Source organism: Rhinoderma darwinii, chromosome 9, assembly GCF_050947455.1.
Source record: "Rhinoderma darwinii isolate aRhiDar2 chromosome 9, aRhiDar2.hap1, whole genome shotgun sequence".
Taxonomy (NCBI): Eukaryota; Metazoa; Chordata; class Amphibia; order Anura; family Rhinodermatidae; genus Rhinoderma; species Rhinoderma darwinii.
This window is the reverse complement of record NC_134695.1, coordinates 5585065-5604699: the sequence shown is the minus strand read 5'-3', so window position 1 is coordinate 5604699 and position 19635 is coordinate 5585065. Positions and strand designations below refer to the sequence as shown.

Here is a 19635-nt window from a genome sequence, read left to right as displayed (position 1 = left end):
GTAAGGCTTCGTTCACATCTCCGCTAGGGCTCAATTCCGACGTTCCATCAGAGCTTCACGTCGGAATGGAGCCCTGACAGACACAAACGGAGACCATAGGTTTCCGCTTCCATCACCATTGATTTCAATGGTGACGGATCCAGTGCAATTGGTTTCCGTTTGTGTCAGTTGTGCAAGGGTTCGGTCGTTTTGACGGAATTAATAGCGTAGTCGACTACTACTACTGTTCCATTCATACGGAAGAACAGGATACCCATTCTGGTGATCGTTAGGGGTTCCACCGATCAACGCGTCCTATGGTTGGAGGATGAAATTTAATATTGGGACAACCTCTTTAATGTCAATGTTCTGCGACTATTATCACCATAAAAGATGTATGTGTCATGCACGGAGCGTGTATGGTGGTACATGGAGTCCCTGTGTCTCCGTACTACTATGGCACCTCCGTACAGCATGCTAGAATGGTGAGAATTTCCCCTAAAAGTGTCCAGTTTCTGATGGAAAATGCCACAATTTCTGTGGGATTCGAAGAAATCGGCGCATACAAGGGTATAGTATAGACTTCTAGGTTTGCTGTAGTACGGGTCCGTACAATTCAGAGCTTGTGGCTATGTCTGTTACATTGACTCGTATGACTGTTGTGTGAGAGTATCGCACCACGTAACAGCTGCTGTAAACCGGTGTGAACACATTAGTACCATTCCTTTGCCTGCGACCTTTGTACGACTTTAGATGTTGCGCTTTCGCAGTCGTTTTAGTTTGCGGCTCAGCATATAGAGATTTTCCATGTAATGAGGAAGATCATTGTGTTACCTATATTAAAAAGGAATCATGGTTTTCAGTGGGTACATCTATGGGCACATATCACACCGCCCATTCATTGGCGCATGGCCACCATTAAGATACCATTGAGCTCATCTAGTTGCGGTCCCCCAGCACAGCTAAGAACTGGTCCAGCTGTTCCACATTACACACATTTCCTGTAGAGAAATCCTTCACGCCCAAAATTTCTATCCTTCCTTTTCACACGTGTCATCATGAATCAAACGCCTGCGTTACGCAGGGATTCCTGAAGTGACATCATCAGAACAGGTGACGTCACCGGGGTGGGTCGGAATTACACTCCTTGTACTACTATTATAGAGAGCTTCCTTGTGATGACACACTGGCATACCCGAGTATTAGATAACGGTTCACGGTCATAATGAATGACTGGCCATAAGCGAACGTACTGGACGGCGACGTAGGCGCTCACTGAGGTCGGCAGCACTGTTACCGGTTTCCTCACCGAACTACGTGAACACGCACTGGCCGGGACTGTCCCCTAGTCAGCGCATAGGCCACTCCCCCCACGCCACGCCCAGCGCGACCCCGGCATCCTAGCCCTGAGCTGCAAGAGCTCACGCCGGTTCCGTTAGAAGTGCTCCGGTCACTGCCACCATGTTCAGCTGGGCCAGCCAAGACGGTCGTAAGAAGAACGAACCCGAACTCTTCCAGACGGTCGCCGACGGTCTCCGTAAACTGTACAACCAGAAGCTGCTGCCCTTAGAGGAGACGTACCGCTTCCACGACTTCCACTCCCCGGCGCTGGAGGATGCCGACTTCCACAACAAGCCTATGGTGCTGCTGGTGGGCCAGTACAGTACGGGCAAGACCACCTTCATCCGGCACCTCATGGAGCAGGACTTCCCCGGCATGAGGATCGGACCTGAGCCCACTACCGACTCGTTCATTGCGGTCATGCATGGCCCGGTGGAGGGGGTCCTGCCCGGTAACGCGCTGGTTGTGGACCCCAAGAAACCATTCAGAAAGCTCAGCGCCTTCGGGAACGCTTTCCTCAACAGGTCAGTAAAATGTCCTCTGAAATCTTTACCCACAGGATTAGAAGTAGCGCTAGACCTGCTGGAGAACTACAAGTCCCAGCATCTGCTGCCAACTGAAACTTGAGAAGGCTCTAACAGCACCGCTACATGGTGGCACCAAAGTAATGTCACCCAATGTGGCCGTGACCAGATTTGAATAAGTAACTGGTGTTTTTGAAGGGTTAAAAGGCTTTGGGCCACTGATCTAACTGAGAAAACACAGATAGAGATGTCCTGCATCCAATCCAGGCAAGTCCAGGCTGGCCAAAAGGGGTTCTGGTCATACAAGCTGGCACCAAAGTGGGCAGATGGACACTTTTTACTGATTTGAATAAGTAACTGGTGTTGTCATCTGCCCACTTTGATGCCAGTGTTTATGCCCAGAGACGCTTTAGGCCAGTCCGCACTCCATTGGGCATCAATCTCTGTTGGCCTGCAGTGTGAAGTCAGTTAAAGGGGTTTTACTATCAGGGACATTTCTATCCACAGGATATGTCAGATAGATGCGGGACCCGCACCTATCTCTAGAACGGGGGCCCCCTAATCCTCGTCCTTCCGCTCTGTTCCCCGTAAAGAGTGGGAAATCAATAGCGCAGTCGACAGCGCTATTATAATTCAGTCAAAAACAAAGGAAACCCTGTCACAACAATGACAAATGGAAACCATTAGCAAAGTTTCCGTCACCATTGAGATCAATGGTGATGCAAACAAGCTAAGTTTTCCGTTTGCCTTTCCGTTGAAACGGAAAGCAACGCTGATGTGAACAAGGCCCTAATGTTCAGCTAAATTTGTGCCACTTGTATTCTGACTACAAAAAAGAAAACAAGATGAAGTCCATATTTATGTAGCCACTGCGCCTCATTTCCTGATACTGTGTGCGCGTCATCCTGATGAATCTGTCACACGCTGCGCTAAGGGACACGCTGATCATGTGGTGGGCTGGTGAAGATAAATCTTTTGCTTCACTACGGGGACACACTGGGATTAGATTGAACCAAATCTGCTGTGAACTGTAAAACACTTTTTTTTAATTTTTTTTTATTTTAAGTCCCTTTTACACCGGCCGATGCAGCGAGCGCCGATCAACGAGACGTTGTTGATTGGCGCTCGCTTGCTCCTGTCACACGGAGCTATAGATGGGGACGAGTGGTCGTTACTCCGATTTCTCGTCCTCATACATTATTATCATGTCGGCAGGGCGGCTCCCTGTTTATACAGGGAGATGTGCTGCCGACAACCTTTTACTCTTTTAATACGATACGACCAGCAGATGATCAGGCGTTTACTCGTTCATCTGCTGATCGTTCCCCTGTTTACACAGCGCAATTATCGGCAACGAGCGTTATATGAACGAGGGCTCGTCTGGCCGATAATCGTCCTGTGTAAAACCCCCTTTAATCTTTGACATTATTGTTTTTTTCCCTGCTGACAGAAGTTATTGTATCTGCCAGGTCTGTCCTTCGGGAAGGAAACCAGGGCTTGACCTGACTTTAGTTATTTGTTACCCCAATAAAAAGTATTTATTCCTCTTTTGTCAAATAACTAAAATGGGATGATTGAATAATAAAGGAGTTTTCCGGTTCCTTGAAATTGATGGCCTATCCTTAGGATAGGTTATCGATATCAGATAGGTGGGGGTCTGGTGCTGGGGCGGGGGTTTAGATAGTCGGACCTCTACTGAAAGAGCCTCTGTCACCACATTATAAGTGCCCTATCTGCTACATAATGAGATCGGCGCTGTAATGTAGGTGACAACAGTGGTTTTTATTTTGAAAAACAATCAATTTTGAGCAAGTTATGCACAATTTTAGATTTATGCTAATTACTTTCTTAATAGACAACCTCCAGCCAGGACGCGATGTCTATTCACACTTCCGACACTTCGGTAAAGTTTCTTGGGAACTTACTCGCACAGCGTGATCTTGCGAGATCACGCTGTGCTGTCATTCACAGAGACTTTACCGAAGTGTCGGAAGTGTGAATAGACATCGTGTCCTGGCTGAAGGCGATGTCTATTCACTCTCAAGACACTTCGGTAAAGTTAATGTGGGAGTATGTGCCTTCACAGTGTGATCTCACGATATCATGCTGTGCTGTGAGTACTGCTAAAAATGAATGGAGAAAAGTGTGTGACGGTGATTGGTCAGCGTCCTCCTCTGTACAACGCCCAGTTGGTAAAAAAGTAAAAACACGCCCAGTTGTCCATTAAGAAACGGATTAGCATAAATCTAAAATTGCTCATAACTTGCCCAAAATTGATTGTTTTTCAAAATAAAAACCACTGTTGTCACCTACATTACAGCGCCAATCACATTATGTAGGAGATAGGGCACTTATAATCTGGTGACAGAGCCTCTTTAACTATTATATATGATCAGCCATCGATTTGTCTGGGTTCATACTGGGCGTTTTTGTTGCGTTTTTAACATGCATTTTTTGTTTTGTTTGATAAATTCCAATATCTGTCACTTGGAGTTAATCAAACAAAACAAAAATAATACACATGATAGAATTGCAAGAAAAACGCCCAGTATGAAATCACCCTTACGTTTTTGGAAAAACCCTTTTAACCCCTTAAGGACGCAGCCTAGTTTTGGCCTTAAAGAGGCTCTGTCACCAGATTTTGCAACCCCTATCTGCTATTGCAGCAGATAGGCGCTGCAATGTAGATTACAGTAACGTTTTTATTTTTAAAAAACGAGCATTTTTGGCCAAGTTATGACCATTTTTGTAATTATGCAAATGAGGCTTGCAAAAGTCCAAGTGGGTGTGTTTAAAAGTAAAAGTCCAAGTGGGCGTGTATTAGGTGCGTACATCGGGGCGTTTTTAATACTTTTACTAGCTGGGCGCTGTGAAGAGAAGTAACATCCTCTTCTCTTCAGAACGCCCAGCTTGTGACAGTGCAGATCTGTGACGTCACTCACAGGTCCTGCATCGTGACGGCCACATCGGCACCAGAGGCTACAGTTGATTCTGCAGCAGCATCAGCGTTTGCAGGTAAGATCGACTTACCTGCAAACGCTGATGCTGCTGCAGAATCAACTGTAGCCTCTGGTGCCGATGTGGCCGTCACGATGCAGGACCTGTGAGTGACGTCACAGATCTGCACTGTCACAAGCTGGGCGTTCTGAAGAGAAGAGGATGTTACTTCTCATCAGAGCGCCCAGCTAGTGAAAGTATTAAAAACGCCCCGATGTACGCACATAATACACGCCCACTTGGACTTTTACTTTTAAACACACCCACTTGGACTTTTGCAAGCCTCATTTGCATAACTACAAAAATGGTCATAACTTGGCCAAAAATGCTCGTTTTTTTAAAATAAAAACGTTACTGTAATCTACATTGCAGCGCCTATCTGCTGCAATAGCAGATAGGGGTTGCAAAATCTGGTGACAGAGCCTCTTTAAGGCTCAGAGCCCATTTTTCAAATCTGACATATTTCACTTTATGTGGTAATAACGTCGGAATGCTTAAACCTACCCAAGCGATTCTGAGATTGTTTTCTCGTGACACATTGGGCTTCATGTTCGTGGTAAAATTTGGTCGATATATTCAGTGTTTATTGGTGAAAAATTGCAAAATTTAGAGAAAATTTAGAAAAAATTGCATTTTTCAGAATTTAAATGCATCTGCTTGTAAAACAGACGGTTATACCACCCAAAATAGTTACTACTTCACTTTTCCCATATGTCTACTTTAGATTGGCATCGTTTTTTGAACATTCTTTTATTTTTCTTGGACGTTACAAGGCTTAGAACATAAACAGCAATTTCTCATATTTTTAAGAACATTTCAAAAGCCTTTTTTTTAAGGTACCTCTTGAGTTCTGAAGTGGCTTTGTGGGGCCTATGTATTAGAAACCCTGATAAAACACCCCATTTTAAAAACTAGACCCCTCAAAGTATTCAAAACAGCAGTTAGAAAGTTTTTTAACCCTTCAGGCATTTCACAGGAATTAAAGCAAAGTGGAGGTGAAATTTGCAAATTTCATTTTTCTTGCTGAATTTAAATTTTATTCATTTTTTTTTCTGTAACAAAGAAGGTTTTACCAGAGAAACACTACTAAATATGTATTGTCCAGATTCTGCAGTCTTTAGAAATGTCCCACATGTGGCCCTACTGCGCTCGTGGACTAAAACACAAGCCCTAGAAGCAAAGAAGCACCTAGTGCCATTTTCAGTCCTCTTTTTTATTAGAATATATTTTAGGCAGCATGCCAGGTTTGAAGAGGTGTTGAGGTGTCAAAACAGTAGGAATCCCCCAATAGTGACCCCATTTTGGAAACTACACCCCTCAAGGAATTCATTTAGGGTTGTTGTTACCATTTTGACCGCACAGTTTTTTCACAGCACGTATTTGAATTGGGCTCTGAAATGAAAAAAATGTCATTTTTTACAATAAAATGTCATTTGTGATCAAAATTTCTTATTTTCACAGGGAACAAAATACCCCATTTTGTTGCCCAATTTGTCCTTAGTGTGGCAATACCCCATTTGTGGTGATAAACTGCCGTTTGGGCCCATGGGAAGGCTCAGAAGGAAAGGAGCGCTATATGTTTGTTGGAGTCCAGATTTTGTTGGATTGGTTTTCGGGTGCCATGTAGCATTTGCAGAGCCTCAGAGGTATCAAAGCAATGGAAACCCACCAAAAGTGACCCCATTTTGGAAACTACACCCCTCAAGGAATTCATTTATGGTTGTTGTTAGCATTTTGACCGCACAGTTTTTTCACAGCACCTATTTCAATTGGGCTGTGACATTAAAAAAATGACATTTTTTCCAATAAGATGTAATTTTTTACCAAAATTTCTTATTTTCACAGGGAACAAAATACTCAATTTTGTTGCCCAATTTCTCCTGAGTGCATCAATACCCCATTTGTGGCAATAAACTGCCGTTTGGGCCCATGGGAGGCCTCAGAAGGGAAGGAGCGCTGTGTGTTCTTTGGAGTACAGATTTTGCTGGTTTGGTTTTCGGGTGCCATGTCGCATTTGCAGAGCCCCAGAGGTATCAAAGCAATGGAAACCCACCAGAAGTGACCCCATTTTGGAAACTACACCCCTCAAGGAATTCATTTATGGGTAATGTGACCATTTAGACTCCATAGTTTCTTCACAGAACTTATTTGAATTGGGCTGGGAATTAAAAAAAAATATATTTTTTTCCAATAATATGTCATTTTAGCTCAAAACTTCTTATTTTCACAAGAAATAAAATACTCCATTTTGTTGCCCAATTTGTCCTGAGTGCGGCAATACCCCATTTGTGGTGATAAACTGCCGTTTGGGCCCATGGGAGGGCTCAGAAGGAAAGGAGCGCTGTGTGTTCTTTGGAGTACAGATTTTGCTGGATTAGTTTTCGGGTGCCATGTTGGATTTGCAGAGCCCCAGAGGTATCAAAGCAATAGAAACCCACCACAAATGACCTCATTTTGGAAACTACACCCCTCAAGGAATTCATTTATGGGTGTTGTGACCATTTTGACCCCATAGTTTTTTCACAGAACTTATTTGAATTGGGCTGGGAATGAAAACAAAATTATTTTTTTCAAATAATATGTAGTTTTGGCTGAAAATTTCTTATTTTCACAAGAAACAAAATACCCCATTCTGTTGCGCAATTTATTCTGAGTGCCGCAATACCCCATTTGTTGTGATAAACTGCCGTTTGGGCCCATGGGAGGGCTCAGAAGGAAAGGACCACCATTTGGCCTACTGGGGATTTTCTAGTGCGAAGTCATGTATGCAGAAGCCCCTGAGGTACCAGTACAGTTGAAACCCGCAAGAAGTGACCCCGTTTTAAAAACTACACCCTTAAGGCATTCATCTAGAGGTGTAGTGAGCATTTTGACCGGAGACCTACACCCCATAAACTGTAATGTGGGTTCTCCCGGGTATGGCAATACCCTACATGTGGCTGTTATCAGCTTCCTGGACACACAGCAGGGCCCAGAGGGGAAAGACGAGGGGGGATAAGCTGTGTGGAGTGCATCAGGGTAAGTAAAATTGGGGTAAATTATAAACCAAGGGATGTATGATACATTTTAAAACACTTTCATACAGAGCTCTGGTTATTCGGGACACGTGTCACATTGATATATTGTGTCATCCATTATCGCCCTCTTATAGCAGACTTTGCACCTCTTTTGACTTTTTCCCTTCTTGCCAGTTTGGGGAACTTCTCCTGGAAAGTGTTGCCCTGGTACGATGCGTGTGGGCTCACTTCCAGAAGTACTGGGTGCCCCCCCTTCTTGGTCCCTAAAGATTAGGTTCTTGATAATCAGCTCTTGAAATTCCAGGAAAGTTCCCGTCTGGCCTGCACATCGACGTAGCATGTACGCATTGTACAATGCCATCTGTATGATGTGCCCGGCCAGCTTCTTATACCACACCGCATGGCGCTGTAGGGCTTCAGGGCTTGATCTGACAAGTCCATCCCTCCCATGTACCTATTGTAGTCCAGGATGCAGTCTGGTTTGGGGGTGGCCTTTCCTTCATATATCCTAAACCTGTAGGTATACCCTGATGCACTCTCACAGCTTATACATCTTCACGCCATACCTTGCCCTCTTACCCGGCAGGTACTCGCGGAATTGAACCCTCCCTTTAAAATGTACCAGGGACTCATCAATAGAAATACACTTCTCAGGGTGTATGCTTGGGAAAACCGGGCACTGGAACGGTCTAATAGGGGTCTCCGTTTATACAAACGGTCAAAACTGGGGTCATCTCGGGGTGGGCACGGCTCATTATCAGTATAATGTAAGAAGCGAAGTATTGCCTCTATTTATTTTTTTAGGTTCCAGTTCAGTTCTGAAGTTGCTTTGAGGGGCCCATATATTAGAAACCCCTATCAAATACCCCATTTTAGAAACTAGACCCCTCAAAGTATTCACAACAGCATGTAGAAAGTTTATGAACCCTTTAGGTGTTTCACAAAAATGTAGAGCAAAGTAGAGGTGAAATTTAAATATTTTTTTTGTCAGAAAATCCGCTTTATACCATTTTTTTTATAACACAAAAGGATTTATCAGTGAAACGCAACTTAATACTTATTGCCCAGATTCTGCAGTTTTGAGAAATATCCCACATGTGGCCCTCGGGCGGTAATGGCCTGAAGCACCGGCCTCCGAAGCAAAGGAGGACCTAGTGGATTTTGAAGCCTCTTTTTTATTAGGCACCATGTCCGGTTTGAAGAGGTCTTGTGGTGCCAAAACATTGGGAACCCCCCAAAAGTGACCCCAATTTGGAAACTAGACCCCTTGAGGAATTCATTGTAGTTTTCATGGGGTGCATGCGGCTTTTTGATCAGTTTTTATTCTATTTTTAGTTGGCGTGGTGACTAAAAAACAGCAATTGTACTATTGTTTTTTTTTTAGTTATTTTTTTTTACTGCGTGCACCGTGCGCTATAAATGACATATTCACTTTATTCTGCGGGGCGATACGATTACGGCGATACCAGATGTTTATAGTTTTTTTTTATGTCTTATGGCGTTTGCACAATAAAATACGTTTTGTAAACAATCATTCACTTTTTGTGTTCCCTTATTCTAAGAGCCAGAACTTTTTTATTTTTCAATCAATAAAGCCGTGCGAGGACTTATTTTTTGCGTAACGAACTGTAGTTTCGATCAGCACCATTTTTAGGTACATGCGACTTTTTGATCTCTTTTTATTCCATTTTTTGGGAGGTGAAGTGACCAAAGAATTGTGATTGTAGTTCGGTTTATTATTATTTTATTTTACGGCGTTCACCGTGCGCGATAAATAATGAAATAATTTTGTAGTTCAGGCCGTTACGGACGCGGCGATACCAATTATGTATAGTTTATTTGTTTGTTTATATATTTTTATTAATAATAAAAGACTGATAAGGGAAAAGGGGGGATTTTTACTTTTATTACTTTTAAATCTTTTATTTTCTTATTTTTACACATCTTTTTTTAACTTTTTTTTTTTTACTTTATTACTTTGTCCCACTAGGGGACATGAGGGCAGGAGGCCCTGATCGCTATTCTAATACACTGCACTACATGCGTAGTGCAGTGTATTAGAACTGTCAGCTACTCACTGACAGCAAGCATAGTGGGTCCTGACGTTGTCAGGACCCACTAGGCTTCCGTCTATGGCATAGCCGGACGCCATTGTTTGGTGTCCGGTTGCCATAGTCACCATCGCCGGCCGCTATCGCGTAGCAGGCCGGCGATGGCAGCTTAACCCCTAAAAAGCCGCGATCTCTATAGAACGCGGCTTTTAAGGGGTTAATCAGCGGGGACACAGCGATCGGTCCCCGCTGTAGGAGCTGTGACAGCTGCTGAACAAGACAGCAGCGTCACAGCTCCTGTATGTGTCGGGAGGACGGCCGAAACGGCCGTTACTCCCGTGACGTACTATTACGGCATGGAGCGCGAACGATACAGCTGCCATGACGTAATAGTACGTCAAGGAGCGGGAAGGGGTTAAGTTAATTGGACTCGTCTTCCGTCAGAGAGCAGTAAAGGCATGATAAAAATATGCCCAAAGTTTCTTTTTTTTCCTTTTTAATTTTGAGTTTATAAATGGGAGTCCCCTTCTAAGGACCCTAATTTATTCTCCAGAGCGGAGAACCGCTGCAAAGAGAACCTCTTACTCTGGAGGACCTGTCAGGACCATCCATTACACGGGCTGTCCATTGATTTCAATGGGAACTGTGTAATGCTATGGTTTTGCTGTGGGGAACCTAAGCCCTTGCTACCAGGTTCCCCCACAGATTATAGATGATCACTAGGGGTCCTGGCAGCCATGATATCCTTTAGGTATCCAATAAAAAGGGATTGTCCAACCCCTTAAGGGTTTGTTCACTTTAAAATGTCCCTCAAGTTATACTCTCCCGCCTGAAGTTATATAGAGCGTGGAGAGACACCCCTGTACGCTGGGCGGTACTGTTGCCATGGCTACTGTACGACGCCCGTAGAGTATCGTGCACGGGTCCAATTCTAATTAATTTCACTTGTGCACGTTACCCTCCTGGCGTCAGGAGGCTGCCACAGCAACAATACCACCTTACGTGCAGGAGCATCTCTCCATGCCCGATGTTACTTTAGGCGGGAGGGTATAACTGGAGGGACACTGTGTACTGACTGTATGGACTCGGGCTCACTGTGTTTGGGTATGTTGGCGCAGCGCTGCTGTGCAAAACTAGAATCATGGGTTTGAAACCAATGTTGATTTCCAGCAAAGTTGTCAGACGAGCAATATTACCAATATATCTAGTTTTTCTGCACTACATTCTCAGGACTGTAGATGTTTGACCCCACTCTCCCCTGCGGAGGCTGTAACTGGCTTTAGATATGAAGCTGATAAAATTGTATTGTGTGCCCGAATGGGAAAATCTCTGCAGTTGTTTTTGGGAATCTCCAGCACAATAGCTGTAGTGGGGGTTTTTCTGTATGAGTCACTTTTTTGGGAATGCCCTTCATTTCCTGCCTATTCTTTTCTTTTACCTCCACTTACAGAAAAGCTATTTTGTTATGGAAAGTTGGAAATAAATGAGATATATGTATAGTGTGAATAGAGATTAGTGGCACTTCAGCGTGTAGCATTACTAGCTGTTTATTTGGGCAAGCATTGGCAATTCTACCCTAGTAGTGTTAGTCTGTGTATGGTATCATCTACAAAGTATAATTGACAAACTATGAGCTTTATTTTATAATAAATGCCCTGGAGATCATCAATGCGTTGTGACATTGGTCTGAAGCTGGCCATACACATGAGATGGCTGACTGCTGCCCCTCGTGACTCCGGGGACCCCTTCGTTCTTACATTTGGTGGGGTCCCAGCACCGATGCGATGTTCTCGCATATCGCAATGACGTGTCAGATGATGTAGGAATGCACACGTACCCTTAATAAACACTTGCTACTTTTCACAGTGGTTTTAGAAAACTGATTTCAATTTCACTGCTTCGTATCCTGCTGCACTTAACTTCACCCTTAGATAATTTTTGTCTATTAGCTGCACCCACCCTGGAGAAGTATGTGTGAATCACTAGTGGGGGCAGTGCCAATATCTCTTAGGTGCACACATGTAGCCGGAATGCTGCAGAATTCTGCCGCAGATTACATTACCATTAGCCATGCGTTTTGAGATTTGAACAAATCTCATCTACACGTGCTGCGGATTTGCGTAATTTTTTTTCTTTCTTTGCCACGTGTGGACTCGACCTAATACTGTAGTGGGGAATTATATATGTGACCTATACATTGTAGCAGCGCAAAGCACTGGGCTTAAGGGTATGTTCACACACACTAATTACGGACGTAATTCGGGCGTTTTTGCCCCGAATTACGTCCGAAAAATGCGCCTCGATAGCGTTGACAAACATCTGCCCATTGAAAGCAATGGGCTGACGTTTGTCTGTTCACACGAGGCGTATATTTACACGCCGCTGTCAAAAGACGGCACGTAAATAGACGCCCGCGTCAAAGAAGTGACCTGTCACTTCTTGGGGCGTAATTGGAACCGTTATTCATTGACTCCAATGAAAAGCAGCGCCAATTACGTCCGTAATGGACGCGGTGTTCAAGCGCCTGCACATGCCGTTACGGCTGAAATTACGGGGATGTTTTCTCCTGAAAACATCCCCGTAATTTCAGCCGTTACGGATGCTGCCGTGTGAATATACCCTAAGTGGTGAGAAGTCAGGTTGCAGTAAAGTTGTCTGCATTTTGCGCTGAGCAGCCTGGAATTTCAGAGCCTTCATACTTTTCAGTTATGTTTTTTTTTCTTTTTACTGATTTCTATGAATGTTCTTCTCTCCAGGACCCTAAAAGTATCAAGTTATCAATTTGGCACCAACTGGGAAAAATCGGAAGCAACGTTTCTGTTGCACCACGGACACAATCGGTGGCTGATGGAATCCATTGACTTTATAGACTTCTGTCGGGGTGTCCGTTGTTTTACCGGTAACAATAGCGCAGCAGATTTGGACGGAGGCCCCTAACGGAGCCTCAAACGAAGATGTGAACGAGGCCTAACTTCTATTGGTGCGGTATAGGTTCACAATCTATTGATTTTGATGAGGATACTTTTCACTGTGATTCCCACAGTCGCCATTCGGTCATGCTTTGTCATCTTGAACAGTGACTAGAAGTTTAAATGTCTGTTTTGTAGAAATGTATTACTTGTATGTAATGTAATTTCTGACAGATGATGTCACTGATTTCTGCAGATCCCCAAAACTAGTCATACTTGTCCTTGTATGAACACTGTCTGATCACAGGCAAACTGTGGTCCCATTAGGGTGACTACAGCACGTAAATAGTTCAAATACTCATCTACCTACTGGGTTTGGGAACCGTAACCCATTTTCGGATGAAGGAATGTTATAAATGAGGTATTTGGAACTAATAGATTCTTATCTTGCCGCTAGGTTCATGTGCGCACAACTACCTAACCCTGTCCTGGAGAGCATCAGCATCATAGATACACCCGGAATTTTGTCTGGAGAGAAACAACGAATCAGTAGAGGTAAGAACTTTATCATTTACAGGAACACAAGTCCGCAGCTCGTATAAGTGAAGCTTATGGAAAGAGCATTATCCTATATAGATATAAATGTTATTGAGTGACCAGACGGTTTTCTATACTTCATGTCAGGGACACCATAGTCAGCCTCTCTCCTGCTCCTAGGCAGTAACTGGAAATACACTGAAGGGTCATGTCCCGTTAATGTGGACCGTGGTTTTTAAAACGATGCACATTGCAATTTTGTATTTTCATGATGGAACGAAATCTTCCCACTCGCCCTGTTATGAAAGCTGAAATCATTGAAGATTTTGACTTTTGAATTATTATTTTTCTTTCTATGCTGGGACTGAACTAGTGAATGTGGTTCAGCTGCAATACCAGACGCAGCCCATGGACAAGAGTCAATCCTTACCAACGAAAAAGGGAGGATTGCAAGGTGCCACCAGTTTGGTGGTGGCGCATATGGGATCTTGCCTTTTTTTTTTTTTTGTTATTGAGGATTGGTTTTTGAAGGTCTCGGGCCAGTGGTCTGCAGGCAGAGCAGCCACTATAACAATCAAAGGAAAAGTTTGTTTCCACACGTGCAGAGTTGTGCCTGTACGTTGCGCAACTAAATTTGGTGAATTCGGTTCTTTTTCTTCTTGCCAGTGGATTGTCTGTAATTGTTTAATTCCCTGTATATAGCATTATTAAATGTCAATATAAAGAACTATGGGGTTCATGCAGCTGTTTATTTTAATTATGCCCTCTCCACATACAGATGTAATGCCACTCAGTTCTTGTACCCGTGAGACAAGAATCTCATGTCTATGCCCAAGTTTTGGCTATGTTCACATCTGCATTGGAGGCTCCATTAGGAACCCTCCTCGCAGATCTGGTCAAAAATGCCAGAAAAACAGACACCATCACGCCAAACCCAACAGAACCCATTAAAGTCAATGAGTTCCATCTGGTACCACTTGGGTTCTTCATGCGACGGATCTGGCACTTCCGTATTTCTATGACGGGACAGTTTAATTGAAAATTTAATGCGGATGTGAATCCAGCCTTATATTCTCAAATATTTATTATTTCACCTACATAAAGGTTAGAAGAATTTTTACCACAACATAGTCAAATTTTGGGCCCATGAAAAAGAATACTGTTCCGTCTACAATTGTAGATGTTTATGATTGACAGTTTAAAAACGTTCTATCTGAAATCCTCTCTAAAGCAAGTGTAGCCCTTTTAGAGGGTACTGGAATATGCAAAAACCCAGCTGGTGTAACACATTCCTCAGTATGTAGAGGGAGATGAGGAATGCCAAGCATTGTGGGACCAATGCCAGGGTATAAGGACAGCTATTCAATCACCGGGGGTTTCTTTCCATCTAAGAATTCCCTACCAACGTGCCTGGGATAATTGTTCTGTACCAGGCACGGACATATCACAAAGCATCTCGCGTTGTGTGTACTCTGTACACAGCATGTTCACACATAATCATTTAATACATTTATAATAGCTATGGCTTTTATACAGTGTGTGTATATAGAAGTGTAATTCATGATTTATTTTTTTAAATCAACAAAGATTTGAGCTTTCAAGTAAAACCGTCTTGTCAAAGGAAAGAAGCTGAAAACATAGCTTAGCAAAATCTCAGCATATAGAATACACAGAGCATGACCACATCATGTGCACAAGAGGAACAGGGACGGTCAGCTACGTAGAAGACACCGTTCCACATAGTTTAATATAAAATTCCCAGCAGTGTATGCCCCTGCTCAGTCCACCGGGAACCAGGCGCACACATGAGCCTTAACGTGTATACCACAAACAATCACTGGGTAGTGCATGAAAAACATAAGGGGGCTTATCTCCAGCGAAGGATTCAGCAGAGCGAAAGCTAGGCATCACTAAAGAACCACATAGTCAAGGGGTCACAGGGAGGGCTAAGAGTCAACAAGGGCGGGGGTGAGTTAACCCATCTATCCCAGATCTTGTTAAACTTAAAGGCTATGTTAACCTATGAATACAGTTTTATTAAAAAGAAAATTGTATTATGGTGTTTTAAGCAACTTTGTAATTGTTTTTGATTTAATTTTTGTTGCTTTTTCAGATACAGCTTCTATGTATCCTGGATACATAGAAGCTGTATCTTGTGCTTAAACCCGAATCTGTCAGGTCATCGGGACGGACTGCTTCGGTGACAGCGGGTCCTGCGTAGGGTTGTCACAATACCAGAATTTGGACTTCGATACCGATACTTCGTGTAGTATTGCGATTTCAATACCAAAACGATACTTTGCCGACAGTAATAAAAATAAAAAAAGTTCTTCCATTTTCTGATGGCTGTCTGCCCATATATAATATGTCCCTCAATCGCATCATAGGAATTCCCTGTGACGCAATCCAAAGGGCATCCCCCTTCTCATTTTCCCCTGAATGCTGCGGTGGTGGTCCGCTTTGATCGCAGCATTCAGGGGAATAGCAACGGAGATGAGAGGTTTCTCTGATCTCCGCCGTTATAGTGGGGGGCTGCGGTAGTGTAATATATCCATTGCCCCGCTCCTGACAGGAAGTGCGCGCGCGGTCAGCATGAGGTGATGCGGCTGGCACTGCACTAATCAGCGGCAGGCACTGAAGACAGAACATGGGGGTATTTTGCTGTGCGCCCGCCATGTTCTGTCTTCAGTGCCACCGCTCATTAGTGCAGCGCTGGCCGCATTGCATCATCCTGACCGCTCGCACTTGTCAGAACTCCGGAGCGGGGCAATGGCTGTATCACACAGCTGCAGCCTCGCTCTCATACAGTCATGTGTTACTATACTGAGCTGTGCGGCCGCACAGCTTAATATCAAAATACATGAAACAACGGTATCCAACCGTTTGGGGATGCAGAGTATCGAAACATTATCGAAGTTTCGATTCATCGTGCATCCCTAGTCCTGCGTGTCTCTGAAACGCAAGATCCAGCTGTTATCGATCACATCTAAGTGATGAACTAAAATGTGATTGCATTGCTTGACTGTCCTGTGACGTCGGGGGTTGTATTGTAGACCGATTTGGTGTTTGGGATTAATTTCCCTTTTAAATACCAGCTTTCTTCTGTACTACAAGAAATATGTCCATCTTTAAACAGTATGCTTCGCCAAAATAGACTTGTTTGAAGTCCAAACAGACTGGATATCCCACAGCTAGTTTAAGGTAGTATCTGCCGATTTATTCTTCTACGCTAGGACTTGTAAGAATGTGAAGTATGTAAGCAACAACAGAAATCCAGCATCTGAGGTATGATTTGGGTGAGCATATAATATACGTACGGCACTACTCCCACCAGGTGCTGTGTAGGAATTACAACGTTCCCATTTACTTGTACTTGTATATGACTGGTCAGAAGTGACGCATAAAAGGGTGATCGGTGGAGGTGTGTGAATACTGGTATTCCTACCAATCCTAAATAGAAGTGTCCCACAGAGTACTGCGCTCAGCTGTTTCCTGTCACTACCATCATCTTTGAATGGAGCGGCCGCGCACATGAGGAATGTTAATTGTGGGAAAACCCCTTTTAGGCTCTTCTAGACTATAGTCACACAACAGTAGTGACAGCCATATTCAGAACAATGAAGTTCTATGGGTCTATTCACGAGGCCATGGCTGTTTTTTTAACATCCTGTGAATACTGACCGTCAAAAAATAAAATCATGCTCTAGTTTTGGCCATTTTTACATATATGGAAAGTGATGTTAGGGCTTTCAGATGCCGAAATCCCCGTTGGCAATGCTCTGGCCGGGGATTTCGCTCCCAAAGGGAGCCCCAATGGCACTATCTACAGGGGTGGGCACTGTCTGTGGCGTTATCTACAGTGGGCACTGTGGTGTTTTTAGGGGATTGGTGGGGAAAAAACCCTGACAAATGAATACCACCTGTTTTTGGTTTTTTTTTAACCGCTATGAAAAACTGATAACAAACTGCTTTTAAACACAGTCAGACGGCAGGGAAATGGATACAATTTTGGAGACACGCTGATGCAAGACGGCCATGAAACAGTTAATCCCCGGAAATAGCGCTCAGCTGCCCCATAGAAATGAATGAAGCGGTGGCCAAGCATGAGCCTTACAGCTCCATTCATATGGGGTACCCAGGAACGGCAAGGTAAGCCGGTTCTCATGATCAGTGGGGGTCCTAGCAGCTGGACCCCCACCGTTTAGATATTTATAACATGCAGAAACAGCTGAGCATGTGACCAGACCCCTATTGTTCCTATGCCATACAGGGCTGTTAAAAACACCTTTAAAGGGCAAATCCCTGGTCAGTTACACATAAGCAATTTTAAGACTCCCATTAGGCAGGTTTTCTTTTATAAGCCCAAATTTCTTTTATAATAATCTTTTATATAGTGCTTATTTGGCCTGCAGAGCTTTTAAAATTGGGTAGTAACAAACAAGATAAATGACAAATACTATAAACAAATGCACAAAATGCAAAATGAGACGAGAGAAGTCTCTGCCCATACAACCATCCAAATGATCGCTCTCCTCACTTTATGATCCACTCCTAGATTGGGGAAAAATTGCATCAAGGAATGGTATCTAACCTGGTTTTAGGGAAATCCAATCAAACTTCTCTGCTGATGTATCCTAGTTATACATTGAATTGAAGAAAATCTCTTCAAAAAATGAACAGTCTCTTCCACTTGGAGAAAGTTCAGTGGAAAGTGAGGTTTCCATGGAGAATCGAGATGGTTGCCTCTCTCCACACAAGCACGGTGATGACTTTGGCAGCTGGTTGTTGTTGTTGAATACCAGCTATACTTTATTTCCAACTGACTAACGCTAGATGAATTGTTCCTGTGTTTGTTCTACTTTCCCTGCCGGTCAGCAGATCCTTCATGCTGGTAGCAGGAAGAGTTGTGCTGTGGCAGATAAGACCCCAGCAAGGCCCTGTTCACACAGTGATTTTTTTTGCATTCAGAAATAAACTGCCTCAGAATTCCTTCAGGAATTTTGAGACAGATTTTGAACTGCCTGCGCTTTTTTGATGCATGTCTCGCAGCATTTTTCGCCCACAGCCATTGAAGCTAACGCAAACCGCGGGCAAAAAAAAACTCAGTGAAAAGCATTCGGAAACGAGTGCCACGGGTTTTTCTGCCTCCTATTGATTTCAATGGCAGGTCAGAAGTGGGGCAGGGGGGCAATTTTGTCTGTTCTTTGGCAATCATTCCGATGCGGTTCAAAATCCACGCCCAAATACTCAGTGTGAACCAAGCCTAACCAGTCCATTGAGCCAAAGCAAGTAAGTGTCTTTAAACAATAGTTCATCTCTAAGGAATGAAGAATAGGGTTTATTCTTGAGTCTTCCTTTCATCTCCATTCGGGTTATATACAAACTGTTATAATGCAAATATTGTCTATATTTGTATGTATAAGGGTCAGTTTACATTGGGTTTTTTTTTTTGCACTGATTTTGACATGGAAACCACGTCGGAATCTAATATCATCTATATTAGAAATCCATGGGCCCATACTGTACCTCCGTGGCCCTCTGAATTTATACAAAAAAAAAGTTGTCCCATAGGATTCCGTATTATGGACATATTCTTTTCGTCAATTCTAGAGGAGAATACTGCGCCTCCATGGAGGTAACAGACAGTGGCACAAACCGTGCCAACTGCTCTGTAATACAGGACCATGGGGTCTCCGTGTGCTGCCTTCTGCGTGATGCCTAAAGTTACAAACTGAGATGTTTGTTATAAAAGGCTATTCAGGTATGGTTGCCAAGAAAGCCAATCCACTGTTCTGATTCTTGGTTTATAAAGGTCTCTGCTGTCTACTAGCCACATAATCGTGAATAAAAGATCTATATGTTATTGTATGGATGGGCGTATAGTTATGCTGTATCCCGTATCTGAATATGGAGATCCTCTTGTGAGTTTCACACGTTTGGGGATGGCAGCTGCCCACGTTGTTTTGGAGATTTCTTTATATGGAGTGCCAGAAAATGAACCATCTGCACAGACACCTCTGTACTGGGCAGCGGAGGTTTAGGGACTAGAGAATATATAAAATACATCAAAGCTTAGTGGTTTCCTATAGTTGTTGGGCCCCCATTGTCCACCGGCACTAGATTACGCAGAACGTGGCTGAGATCTGAGCGCACTATTTTTGTACCATGTTATAGTAACTATAAACAAGCTTATTGTTGGCGTTATTAGGGACTATGGTTTGGAACGATAAGACATCCAGAAATAAGATTTGATAACAGTTTTATTACTGTTTTTCTGCAG

At 43.5% G+C, this 19635-nt stretch overlaps 1 protein-coding gene across 1 annotated transcript in view; it reads left to right on the top strand.

The window, feature by feature from the left end:
* Positions 1-1144: 1144 nt before the first annotated feature.
* Positions 1145-19635, top strand: part of EHD1 (EH domain containing 1) — a 40330-nt gene continuing 21839 nt past the window's right edge. The window contains exons 1-2 of the mRNA XM_075837199.1: positions 1145-1844; positions 13276-13373. Coding sequence (XP_075693314.1) covers positions 1441-1844; positions 13276-13373 — 502 coding nt within the window. The 5' untranslated portion in view covers positions 1145-1440. The remainder of the gene's footprint in view (positions 1845-13275; positions 13374-19635) is intronic.